Source organism: Monopterus albus, unplaced genomic scaffold (genome assembly GCF_001952655.1).
Source record: "Monopterus albus unplaced genomic scaffold, M_albus_1.0 scaffold59.1, whole genome shotgun sequence".
Classification (NCBI taxonomy): domain Eukaryota; kingdom Metazoa; phylum Chordata; class Actinopteri; order Synbranchiformes; family Synbranchidae; genus Monopterus; species Monopterus albus.
The window spans coordinates 2,355,729-2,369,273 of NW_018127939.1; the positions used below are offsets into that span (position 1 = coordinate 2,355,729).

At 41.5% G+C, this 13,545-nt stretch overlaps 1 protein-coding gene across 1 annotated transcript in view; it reads right to left on the reverse strand.

Annotated features, from left to right (window-relative positions):
• The window catches only part of LOC109961830 (neural-cadherin-like), an 84,576-nt gene that overhangs the window by 16,650 nt on the left and 54,381 nt on the right, over window positions 1-13,545 (reverse strand). Inside the window, exons 18-26 of the mRNA XM_020602982.1 lie at window positions 11,725-13,333; window positions 10,878-10,971; window positions 9,935-10,119; window positions 8,759-8,988; window positions 8,005-8,282; window positions 5,810-6,024; window positions 4,522-4,649; window positions 4,229-4,356; window positions 2,331-2,454 (exon numbers count right to left, since the gene is read on the reverse strand). Of these exons, the coding sequence (XP_020458638.1) occupies window positions 2,331-2,454; window positions 4,229-4,356; window positions 4,522-4,649; window positions 5,810-6,024; window positions 8,005-8,282; window positions 8,759-8,988; window positions 9,935-10,119; window positions 10,878-10,971; window positions 11,725-13,333 (2,991 nt within the window). The remainder of the gene's footprint in view (window positions 1-2,330; window positions 2,455-4,228; window positions 4,357-4,521; window positions 4,650-5,809; window positions 6,025-8,004; window positions 8,283-8,758; window positions 8,989-9,934; window positions 10,120-10,877; window positions 10,972-11,724; window positions 13,334-13,545) is intronic.

Sequence of the window (13,545 nt, forward strand, 5' to 3'; positions counted from 1 at the left end):
ATATTTTTAGCTATTTTATGCTGAACATATCTGATATGAGATTTCCAGGATAATCTGTCGTCAACCATGACACCCAGAAATTTGATTTCATTTACTCGTTCAATGTTAGCACCCCCAATTCTCAATTGAAGTTCATTATGTGGTCTACGGTTCCCAAATACCATATATTTAGTTTTCTCCAAATTCAAAGATAGTAAATTACTATCACACCATTTCTTTATCTTCACAAATTCCTCTGAAACCCTTCAATTCAAGTTCAATTCAGAAAAATATGAAGAGGAGAAAAGCTTAATGACAGGAGGAAGGGTAGAGGTCTCTCTCCTGGCAATGACAGTAGATGAATTGAAGGAAATTTGACTGGAGATAGAAAAAGAAAATGGTATTTTTTTCACTGAATGTAAGAAATTATACATAGTTGCTAATAGTTTAACTGTATATTGCAACTTGATTTATCTTTCTGAAAGGGACAACTTCCATAACAATACCATTACACATTTTACTGATCCCATGCAGCGAGGTTTAAGTGCACCAGCAGCAATGACAAGTACAGAATCTGAGTTACTGCTATACATTTATTACTATTACTTCTATATCCATTTTGTACTGTAGATCTACTATATATTATGAAAGTATAACAGGGTACTGTAGACACAAGATAATTAAGCTGTAAAAAGTAAACACTGCACTTAATACATGGTACCAAGCAGCTGGCATGGAGCCTTGTGTATGCAGTGTTGGCAGCCTGAAAGCAAATTTACTGCACTTGTTGCAGCAAAACAGTTCAAAATTGTTTCTTGTGCAGACAGTGAAGTAGGTTACAGTAACAGCATATAATGTAATGTACTTTACTTCGGTGTGCTGCTAATTACTCTACAGAATAAGGTTTTACATACAAAAATATCAGTAGTTGATACAATTTTATGCATTGTTAAAGATCAATCCAAGGATCTGATAGCACACCAGCTCACCTCCAAAGATATTTGACAGTACATATGACAAAAGTAAATATTATTGGAAATTGTGAGTCCTATTATTACTGTGTAGAGGATGTAAACAGGACGTGTAATGCTGCCAAACGTGAGACCTGTTTTTTGGCACCTTGTCCCATGGATAGACAACTATTACTGGATTACTTTGATGTTGAAGAAAACTTTGAAACCTGGTGATTACCAGGTAAGTTCGGGAGTTAAAATAACTATATTCTTTTCGTATGATTCCTGAGCAAATATACTGTATGAGTGATTTTTCATGATGAACATCTGAGATATGACATCCTTTCAAAGTGTAACTCATGCTGAATCTAAAAATATGTGCATTATACCCATTTGTTCAGATTTGGCTCCAAGACACAGTATAAAACTTCAGCTCATGCCTCATTTTCTCTCTTCCACCCACGGCCCCCCCCCCCCCCCTTCAAATCTCCTGTTCTCCCTTTGGGAGGTGTACCTCACAGTCACATCTTAAAGTTGCAACATTAAAATTCAGTTTTTAATGCAACAGCTACAGTAATTCAGTAAATGGGACAGATGCCATTTTGCTGCTTAATGAGTAATTTTGAGTATTTTTTATGAGTGAGCCCCCTTTGTGTTTGTCTAGTACAGGTGCATAAGGACAGATGTGCATAAGAATACACATTGCCGAAGGTGGTTTTAGAATTCAGGTGTCAGTAATATGCCAAGAAAAAATGCAATGCACCAGCAGGGTGGGAGGAAAGGGAAGAAGATGACTGCTAGCAAGTAAACATGAATGTAAGCAGCGCAGGTTTCAAACCTGGCTCTGCAAATGTTTTATAAGGAAAGTTACTGTAGGTCTCATGGATGAGAATCACTGAATGAAACTTTGTTTACCAGAAAACTCCACAGGGCACCTTTAAGAGCTATGACTGGTAATGAAATATTTTTTATGATGCAATATTATTGCTTTAATTTAAGTAAATAATTTAAATGCTTCTTCCACCACAGTCCTTTTCGTAAACCACTGTACAAATATACAGTACAGCGTAGACTGTAGATCTGCAATAAAACGCACAGGAACCAAATGGGTGGAGTAACTACATTAAGCAAACTCTTTGTAGCTACATGCTGGCTCCAGAGACAGAGGTAGTGAAGAGCGAGTGACAACATCATTTGTCAGGTTTTTCCTGCGTGACCATGAGGCCAGATTTATTTTACAATCCCATAGAAGTGGAGCCCTCCAGCACCTGTGACCCAGCATCAAAACAGGTAAAGAATAAAGGGACACAATATAGCAATCACCTCCAGCCACTTTCATAAACAGACCCCATGTACTGTATCTGTACTGCAATAAACTCTGCTTGCTCCATACTTTACCTTGCTGTCTACAAGCAGGTTCCTTATACATCCAGTATAGTGTTTGTGCTGCAGCTGTGGGTATTCATATGATATGTTCTCATTGACCCCTCCAAGCTGCAATACACGACTTCCATTCAGATACCTGGGAAAGAAAGGCACACTTCAATCTACAAGTAAACACAGAAGAATAATGTCAGCAGAAGAACAGAAAACAGGCACCATGTAAGTTCTCAAGGTTACAATTCAAAACAGAACTCTAAATATAGAGAAACAGAATGCCCGCATATAAAAACAAAGGCACACACTATATGAGCTGTCAAGGTTACAACTCATGGTTTCATTCATTCCCTGCTGAGGCTGTCATTACTTTCTGCTTTCCGACAAGAATTATGACATTTTATTCTTGTTCTTTTTCCATTATTTTGAAAATACATGAGTATAAGGCATTTGACTGACTTTATCAAAACACAAACTGATTCAGCAGTGCACCCCTGATGTTTTTAAAACTGACTGACTGACAATCTACACAAAGGAAATAAAACACATAATCTGCTAATTTTAGCTTGTTAATGTGCATATACCATGTTTAATGACTATAGTCATAGCAATACATGTTTCGACTTACTTAAAATATTGAACCAAGGTAAAAAGTTCTTAAAATTTAAAAGTTATTACAATGAATAGCAGCAGTAAAGATCTAATAAACATTAAACTTCATAAACTTAAAGCTTAGCTGCACAAAAGCAAACAGACAAACAAAAAACAATGAGAACAGTGGCAAGACGAGCCCACGGTGGGGGAAAACAAACTCAGCTGTGGTGAAGCAAAACCTGGCTACGTGACGAATCATAGTCAGAAAGATTAGTCGGCATTTTATATCAGAGATTTTCATCAACGCGTTATTCCCTCCAGAGAGGATAGCCTGGTACAATAACACCGTGTGCCTAAAAGCAGTCTGAGTCACAATCTGATTTGATGTTGATAAATGAGGGTTGTACATAAACACCGTTTTAGATACTATTAGTTTTTTGCACAATAGAGCCAAAGTAGGGACATAATTCCCTTTTCCACAGGAGGAGTATCCAGGGACCACAAGCTGCTTTAGGACAGTGATACTGATTATTAAGACAAACTTGGCTGTAAAATGATCTCATTTAAATGTTATTATTCAGTTTATGATTCCACCTCAACTGTAAGGCTTTCAGGACCCAGTCTGAAACCAACAGTGTATGGCTGTGATTGTGTAGCTGATGTAACTGTGTCAGGTTGGCATCATTAAAAACCCCCATAGTATAGGGCTAACTTTAGTTTATGCCAATAGTAATACAAAAATTACAATTACAGATGCAAAGATGCATGCCAGTGCATAATAAATAAAAATAAATATCCAGCATTAAAATTCTGCAAGTCTACTAGTGGACAACAAACATAACTTTTCTGTTCTTTCCATGGAAACTAGTATTTCAGTTTCTGAGATTTTTACCGCCCTGCAAACTGCTGCTACTGTGACTGCTAATGCTCTGCTCTGAAGAGAACTGTTTACCCCTGTGGGGACACTGGACATTTAGACACTGTCTCTATAGGACATGCTTGCTGTTACTTTTTAAAACAGTGAACAGAAGCAAACCTTGGTAGTAGTTTGCAACCACAGAAAACAACCCAGGAGGATTGCCTGAAAATGTCTAAACCCTAATGGCTGACTACTTCAACCATAAACATGGAGGTTCTCCAAAACAAACATGCAGCCGCATTTATTTATTTCCTTTTATAAAATGTAATCAATACAATTTATTGTTTATCTTGTCATTTTGTACTGGAGCCCCGAGGTGCTTACTGGTTCCCTGTAGGATTCAGCAGAACAGTTTGGTTTTTATACTGTGATTGTTAGACTTGTTTCACTTAATGACTGATCTTACTTGTCTCTGTTGGGTGTGACCCCTCGGATTTCACAGGATGAGCGGTCCTCTGTCATTGCCCATGAGTCCACGCCTTCTGTCTCCATGACAATCGCACTGGAACATCGATCGAGAGTGAAGCGCACTTCCTTTAAATTGGAGGAAAGTGAAGACAGGTCATCACTGCTGCATGTGTGGATGTGTGACTAGACTGTAGCCAGAAACTCTTTACAAATTACAATATACTCTCTAGTCTCACATTTTCATACACAGGGAGAAAGAGAGAACGGCACTAGCATGAACACTCCTCTTACTTTACTGTTGCTCCTCACATCAAGGTGATGCCAGCGTCTGTCAGCCACCCCGATGTTGTTTGTTAACTGGAGGACCAAGGTCCCAGAACCGTGGTTAACCTTCAAACTGGGCGTCCCACCAATCAACTCTGAGGTAATGGGAGTTCAGAATTAACACTAAAGTAAACCAAAAAAGTGCCAGACCTGAATGAAAAGTTTATATATCCAAAAAAAAAGCTGACTCTTATGGATTTGTAGAGTAAAAACAGAATAAAGTGATGAAATGTATTGCAAAAGAAAAACAAATGCCAAGATGCAAATATTCACTTTGTGTAGGCACAGGAAAAAACCCAAGGGACATATGAAAGCTCAAAAAACATATGGTACAAACAAAAAAACAAAATAGAAGATAACAATACAATACAGCTGGATTAAAGCAGGGAATGATACCAGAAACAACACGATGGGAAACGTACATGAGTAAATAATCAATTCAAGGGTCAGTTCATCCAAATTCACAGCGAGCTCTGTGGATTAAGCAGTAATGCTGACACTGTTTTGAGAATGAGATGTTGCAGAGTTGCAGAGTTTCTTGCAGAGTGCAGAGCATCTGTCTTATTTTGTGATATTTACGGGGGGCATAAAAATTCCAGCATTGCTCTACAACACCACTAAAACATTACTTTATGTACAATTTTATTCTACTCCTTTAACAAAAAAATGAAGGAGCAGGTATCATTACAGTAACTACACTCCTTTGGTTAAATTTGATTTCAGTGGAATAAATATCATTATTCTGGCAGTGTATCACTATTTTTAAAGATATATAAACACCTAACATTCACTATACGCAATCGCCTCTTTTCTTTGATAAAATTTTTACTCCTGTTCTTCACCTGCAAGATTCAGGTTCAAGTCTTTGTGTCAGCAAGAAAAGCCCCGCTGATGTATCTCTGAGTGAGATATTGCCTGTCTACCAAACACAAGGTCTGTTCAGAAGCCGAACCGCTGCTTTGACACTGAAGCAGGGGGTAAACAAAAAGAGAATTCCTTGTGGCACATGGTAAAATATTATATATACACATTCAACTGAGGTGCCTGTGTAGCACCACATGAAGGACTTACTGTATAAGTTGGTGATAGTGTGTTCATATCCCTCAGCAGTACACCAAAGAACAAAAAATTGCCTCATATATCTGATTAGCTACCACCCAGTAATTAAACACACAAAATTAATTTCCAAGTTTTAGCGCAGTAACTTCCCAGAGGCCCCCTGGTGCACATCTAATTATCCAGACTTATTCCCTACCTATGGCCATGTAGTCCTCAGCATCCCCAGGCAGTAGAGTGGCCAACGGGCCGGCATACAGCAGCAGTCCATCGTCTTCCTCCGTCATAAACTCCAGTGAAAGATGGCTATCGAAACACGGCCTGATTGTGGGAAACCAAGCATAGCCGTTGCCAAGGAAACTAAGTCTCGTTTGCTGACAGTCTGGCCCCTCAAGCTGTGGGGGGCAGTGGCACCTGTAAAACAGAGAGGGGAGAAAACCTAAGGAAAACCAAGGCAACGGGGAGAGAAACAATCAGTGTTGTTCATGTTTTGCGCTTTGAGAAATCCTCACACTGTTCAGGGTCTGGATCTGTGTGTGGTAACTTTTTTTTTTTCTGCCAGTCTCTGACTTTGACAGTCTTTGACATTTTTCCAGCACAACAGCTGTCAGTGGCCAGCTAAGAAAACACTGTTATCAATCAAGTGGTTGCATTAGCCATGAATTCTGAATATTCAATTCTACATTAATCAATTAACTACAAACACATTTACTCTGGTCTATTCTTTATCTATCACAGCTGCCTGAAATGAACCCTCTGGAGACTGTTCGTGCCCAGCACATCACATTTCCTTTGTTAGGCGATAATTAATTCTATTTCTCTGACTTTTCTATGCCCTGCACCACCAATGATTTCCTGGACTTTTCCCTCACTTATCCCCGCCCTCCCCCCTCTCATTCTTAAGGTATTACACACTCTAGTTAATATCTTCTTGTACTTATCTACTTTGATTAGAGCTTGAGTGTTTAGGCTCATTGCTCTTGCGGAGACTGAAAATGTAATGTTTTCCACGCCCCTCTTCAGTGTTTCTGGTAATGGTAAATGTTAATAATCATGCAAAAACACCAGTTAAGGAAGAGATATGTGCAGTGATAAAACACCCCGTCCAGCAGCTGATTCAGTCACTGCGATGGGGGGCGTGGAGGGGACCAGCTCTCATTCTGCCCCCTCCACTGCAGGCATGTGAGACAAGGTGGCTTTGCTGATAATGTCAAAGCCATCTATTTTCATAGTGTTGGAGAAAGGCTGTGTGTACTGAGGCTTTTAGGGACTGTTTCTCCCCTTGCTGTTTATTCTGCAGAGGGGCAACACATGTCAGGAATACTGATCCATACGCAGCAAAGGGACTGCTCAGGCTGAGTGTACCCTTATGCATACATATGCACATACTTTATGCACCGAGCACACCACCTCACTCTTTCACTGCTTTTTCATATGACTCGTGAGAGCAATGCCAATCCAAATCAAGAAGTGCGGGGCATGTTTTTCTTCACTTCTGACTGACAACATCTGATTAGCTGCTGTGTGAGGTTGCCTGTTAAGCTCCTTTGACAGAGAATAGAATCAAAAACAGGATCCTTTATGGCTGTCCTGCATGCGCATGTAATATATATCTGGAGATATTCTTCTCCTAGAGCAAAGGCTTCTCTCAGCACTGTATCAACTGCAGCAGAAACAAGCAAAAGCCAAAACAAAACAACAAAAACAAAAACAACAAGAGAAAAAGTAGTGTACATCCTCTCTTTGAAGGCAATGCCTCTGGAAAACTTGCATGTTCATGTACATGGAATTAAATGAGATTTTGAGAAGTTGTGAGCATAGAGGGGGGCCAGAGCAGTATTAATTCCCTTGCCCTATATTTATTTAATCTGAACATTAGTGTGTGCATCAAATGAACTACATGCTGTTTCTTGTGCGACTCCCACAGAGACCTGTTGACTTAAAAGTGAAGGCCTTTACACCGACTTCACACGTTTATCAATATTTATGGTTAATATTCTAACTAATGACTAAAAACACTGACACCAAGGCTGTGTTCATTATTTACTATTACGTTTTGCAAAACACAGTGTGCCAAAACTTTAACATTTCAAAACCAGGTGATAAATCTACTGGTCTAAAGATCCTGCTACTCTACTGTACACTATATTCAGGTGGCAACACAGCACAGCAGATCAAGCAAGTTAGGTCAGCTTGCAGGTGAAGGAGACTGTTCTCATGAGGGCTGCTGTTAGCAATTCTGGGATCCTTTTCCAAGCTGTCACACTTACAGTGAGTCTAACAAGACTAAAGAGAAAACTGCAGCACACCAGGTAACTTCTATTTCGGTTTCCTAACTCTTAAAAGCATTTTTCAACTCTAGTCATCCTGAACAATTGCAGACATGCCTCTCACCTGTATCCATTCTGGGTGTCGACACAGGTCCCCCCATTAAGGCAAGGGTTAGTAGGGTAGGAGGAGCAGGGTCGGTGGGTCACTTCCCTTGCAGCACAACCACACACAGCTGAGGACGCCACCTTCACTGAGACCAGGGATAAAACACCGGAGTCTACCAGGGTGGGCGACTCACTGATGCTTAACTGTGTGGAACAGCCGCCAAACGCCTTGCAATCTGTGCGCACACACTCGTCTACCTGCACCTGGCTCACGTTCACATGCAGCAGTGACTGCAGCTGCAGAGAATCAAAAAGGGAAGAAGGGAGGAGATGAGTGAGATAAAAATGGAATTAAGTAATTGTCAGTGAAGATACAAGGGGGTACACAGTATTTTACATTTAGAGAGCTGAAACAACTTCAAAGGCGATGCAAAATAGAAAGGCAAAGCCTAATCTACATAAATACTTTCGATTTTCTGTAATTGGTTGTTTTTAAGAACCAAGGCATAAAGCTAAGAATGGCAGATGAATCCAAATGATACGCAATCAAAACAGGGAAGAAAGGAAGGGAAAAAAAGAGGTGAGACATATAAAGCTAATGAATACAAGAGACAAAGAGACATGACAGGCCCAAGCAGTAAACAGACAGAAAGTTGGTGTGAAAATAAAAGGGCAGATAAAAAGCCCTGTTATCTCTTCCCCTCAAGCTCCCGAGTGTATCACTTGATATATGAGCATTGATCTCTATCTATCAGACACAATGTTATATATACCTTCTTTTTATTTGCTGCGAGGACACCGTGCAGTTTCTCCGGACGCATGTATCCATTATCATTTAGCACATAGAAATAGATGTCCACGCTTTTCTCCTCTCTATCCTCTATGCTGAAAATGTTGATAGTCTCTGTTCTGACAGACAGGGTTTCAGACAGGAAGTCCCAGAACGTCTCCAGGCGGCTCTTCCTCCCAAAGTGCGATTCGATAAAATCTCTCGCTGTAATGCCTTCAGGAGACAAAGAGAGTGGGAGTTCATGCAATAAGGAGTACAGACTCATCAATGACAGCTACAGAGTTGATCAAAGTCTACTGAGTTCCTGATTCCATTAGCACAATAGTAGCCTAAAATCTCCCTCTATTGATCCACTTCCTCCCTGAATCATCCATAGGGTGAATCATTAGTGATGCCGTCAAGTAAAAATCACTTATTTCTTCACTGGAATAAAGTTAGGGGTCTTGAAAAATTGTCATACAAAATATTTTAATGACTGCAAAATCAATCGCATTTGTGGTGCCACCCTCCAATAATATCTAGGGAACGCAGGCATTCATCTTTAATCTCTAAAAATGATGATGATATGCAGTCAGAGGCATCCATAATAGCCTCAGACTCTGTTTGCCAAATAGCTTTTTAAATGTCAAGGACTTTACCTGAGACTTCTAAATTGACCTTTAGAGCTCTGATTTGCTCTGAGACTGACAGAAAAATGAACACTAACATAAACTTCAGTGTCGAAGAAAGAAGAAAAACACTGTTACCAGCAAGCAGTGTGAACAGCTGCTTTACAATGCTTAGAAATGTTAAATAATGCAAGTATAAAAATTTCTCCTGACAGCCTATTATTTCAGTGTTAACTGGATTGACAACCTGATAATCATTCAATGAAAGTACCAATTTATTCATGCCTGTGGCAGATGCTGTCTCTTTCAACATTAGCTCCAGAAGGGATTTTAACAACAACAGCAGACAAAGAGAGAGCTTTCTATTTTGCGGAGGATGACTGAGACAGGGAATCCTATTGAAAAATGATTATACTCAATATTTTTTAACTTATACTTCTAATGGTCATGTAGAGACCTAAATGAGTTGGAATCACAGTACACAATGGCTCAAAACCTTTTTTTGTGCTTATGTTTTTTACGGCATCAGTCAGAGTTTCGGCTAACACTACCTGTCAAACGCAACGAGGCAGATGACAGGATGGCCTTTTCCTCCAGCTCCCTGACATGAACTCTGACACCTGACATAACATCAGGCCACACCCCATCAGACACCCCGACCTTCAACCAGTAGCTGCCCGCTGGAGTGTTCTGTCGGATAGTCAGCACTCCTGAGCTCTGGTTCAGGCTGAAGTATCTGGAAGAAGCAGAGGAGTTGTTAGGTAGGAGTGAACGCCTGGAGAGAAAAGAGAAAGAAGATAAGAGGCTTCTTTTGTTTCTGAGCTCAGAGGAAAAACGCCTGACGGATGGCAGACAGACAAGTAGAGAACTGGTCAGTAATACCTGGGTTTCCTCCAGCAGGAAGTGAATGAGAATTCATTTCAAAATAAACCAAAAAACAGAAAAACAAAAACTGCAGGGAAGAACAAAGAAAAAAAATCTTTGGCTCCAAAAAGAGTTTGACAGTTGTCATGGTAACTCGCAGAATTTGTTATATGAATAAAATAAATGTGTAATTGGTACCGTGTTAATAATTTGATTTTGAGGGTCTGAATACTAAATCGCTGCACAAAATGCTCCCGCGGACTATTTCATTCTGGGAACGGCATACAGGTGGACCGAGATTGCTTAATTTGTTTGATTCTGATTGCATCTTCTAGAATGGTAATCACTGACGACAGCTATGATTAAAGACAGTGTAGATAGTGTAGCTTATATGAGATGGCACGGAACTGGATCTAACGTAGGAAGAACTACCTATTAGGCATGTTTCAGGTTGAGTGATACAGTATCACTGAATAACCTCAAAGCTAAATCCACATCCTCTTTAGTTTTCAAATTTTACACTATTGGCACTTTGCTACTGCTGTACTTTAACACTTGTACTTGTGCTGCGCATTCAGAGATGAACATGTTTTCTGAAAAAATCCTACACATTTAACAGTGAGCTCTTACTTGGCTGCGCTTGTCTCCAGAGTGTAGGTCTTGTTGTCCCAGTCATCAGGATCTGGGGCATACACCTTACCTAGTGCAGCATTTGCCATCCTTCCTGTTCAAAGTAGACACAAAGACACAGACACACACGTACACACACACACACACACACACACAGATTGATTCCGTCTGGACAGAATCTGCTGATGCCAACATTTATCTTTTCATCCTTCTCTTCTCTGTATCTTCTCTTGTTCTGTTCTACTTATTATGTTCATAAGTGTGCTGCCTGACTGCTGGAATGAATAGACTCTCAGTGCTTCAGACAGTGCAGAGCTTAAGGAAGTGCCCCTATATCAGTATGGATTATGTTATTATCGACCTGCTGTGCCAGAATACTGCAGCTGGATAAACAATGGCAGCCTGGATGAGTCATAGCGCTCCTGTTTTCCACAATTACCAAAAGTGCCAAGTAGCTGAGTGTGCGATCAAGCCTACGTACAGTACCTAACCAAACATACCTGGAGGTTAAAGATAATGAAAGAAGGCAAAAAAAAAGAGCAATCACAATCCTTATCATGATGGGATGTTCAGATGAGTTTTAGGCATAAGGCTGGTGAGGGAAAAAATGTGTTGAGGGCTTAAGAAAAGATTTGACAATGATATAACCATAACGAAACGCTGTTAGAATGTTAAAGGAAGACCGCAATTATACATTCGAGACTGCACCGAGTAGGTATAGGAGTGAAAACTTTTCCCTTCAGCTGTAGTCTCAGTTTCCCCTCTTCATTCATGCTCTGCCTGCAGTGAAAAGCTCTGTAGCGACGGGGGCCAAAGAGAATGAAATGAGGAGACGTACGCAACTCACCCTTGTGGCTATGCACATAGACATCTTTCTCTCCTGCCTGATGGGCGTTATCATTCTGGTCACCAATAGTGATGGTGAGTGTGTCTGTGGCTGTTACTGGGGGACTGCCACTGTCCGTCATAATCACCGGCAAGCGGAACTCACTCTGCCTTTCCCTGTCGAATCTCCGCAGGGCAGTGAGTGTGGCAGAGCCATTCCTGTGATCCTGCAGGTGGAAGTCGACAGAGTAAAGCGAGGGCAGGGAGAGAGAAAAAGGAGGCCCGTTCTCTGGGGAGTCTCTGTCCACAACTTGAAGCAGAGTCGAGCTCCTGTTGAGCCAGACCACCTGAGGTGCTGGACTGTTCTCCCACAGCACCGGGGTATAGGCTGTCTCCAGCTCTGGCCCGTTGTCATTCATGTCTAGCAGAAGCAAGTGTACCGTGACACTGCCAGTCAGTGCTGGGGTACCCCGGTCTGTCGCCATGACGACCAACTCATAACTTGCCACTGTCTCCCTATCTAGTGGCTTGGCAACCGTTATTACACCACTTTGGCTGACTGTAAAATGTCCATATGGGTCAGACTGAGGAAGAATGCTGTAAAAAATGTCCCCATTTAAGCCTGAGTCAGTGTCAGTGGCCACAACCTGAATGATGCTGGTTCCTACAGATATATCTTCAGGGAAAGGGGAAAGCAGGTGGGAGCTCAGAGCAAACACAGGGGCATTATCATTGTTATCTTCCACTAGAACCAGACAGTGGATGAGGCTAGAGAAGTCACAATCCTCCACCTTGACAGTAAGGTTAAACCGCTGCTCCCCTGGCTTCTCAAAGTCCAACTTGTGCTTCAGTCTCAGAGTTGCTGTCTGATCCATTCTGTTGGTGACCATGTAGAATCTTTGCTCGGGGTCTCCAGACACCACAGTGAAGGCCAGCTGTCCATACAACCCAGCATCAGGGTCCACAGCGCTCAACTCCAGAACAGGAGCGTCTTCATTTGTGCTCTCCGGCACACGAGCACCACACAGGTCCTCTGTAAACTTTGGGACATGATCATTCATGTCTGTTACTACTATAGTGACAGTAGCTGTACCTGTCATACCCCCACCATCCCGGGCCTCCACTACCAGCTGGTGGCTGTCAAGAAACTCCCGGTCCAGACCCTCTGCTGCCACGGATATGGTGCCGGTGCTGGAATCAATAGTGAAAAGTTCTGCACTGTTTGTGTTTTGTGCATTCTCAGTAATCCGGTAGATGAGGATTGCATTCTGACCTACGGCTGCATCATCAAGGTCTATCGCTGTCATTTCCACAACAAAAGTTCCAGGAGGGGAGTTCTCTGCCACGCTACTCTGGCAATTATCAGGTGCACATGAAAACATGGGGGCATTGTCATTGATATCCCACACGTTGATAATAACATCCGTAAAGCCAGTAAGTCCCTCGCCCTCTTCATCCGTGGCCATGACAACAAAGCGCCAGACGGCACGCTCTTCTCGGTCTATGGTGCGCTGGGCATACATCTCTCCCGTGATGTCGTTGATCATGAAGTGTGACTCTGCCCCTTGGCCATGAATGGAATACCGTATGGCGCCCTGGTCTGCATCTTTGTCTGGGTCAGTAGCTGTCACCTGCAGAGATAAAGACAAGACTCCTTCAGAAAATGGACTCATTCATCCAGTCAAACCCAAATTTTACTTACTCTTATCTATTTTCAGTTGCCAAAAACATCTTCTTTTCTTCTGGAGTTGTTTTAGACAGCCATTTTAAGTGTTTGCACATTTTCATGACCAGCCAAATGAAAAGAGTGCCATCTGGGCACTAATGTTTCTTGCATTTGACC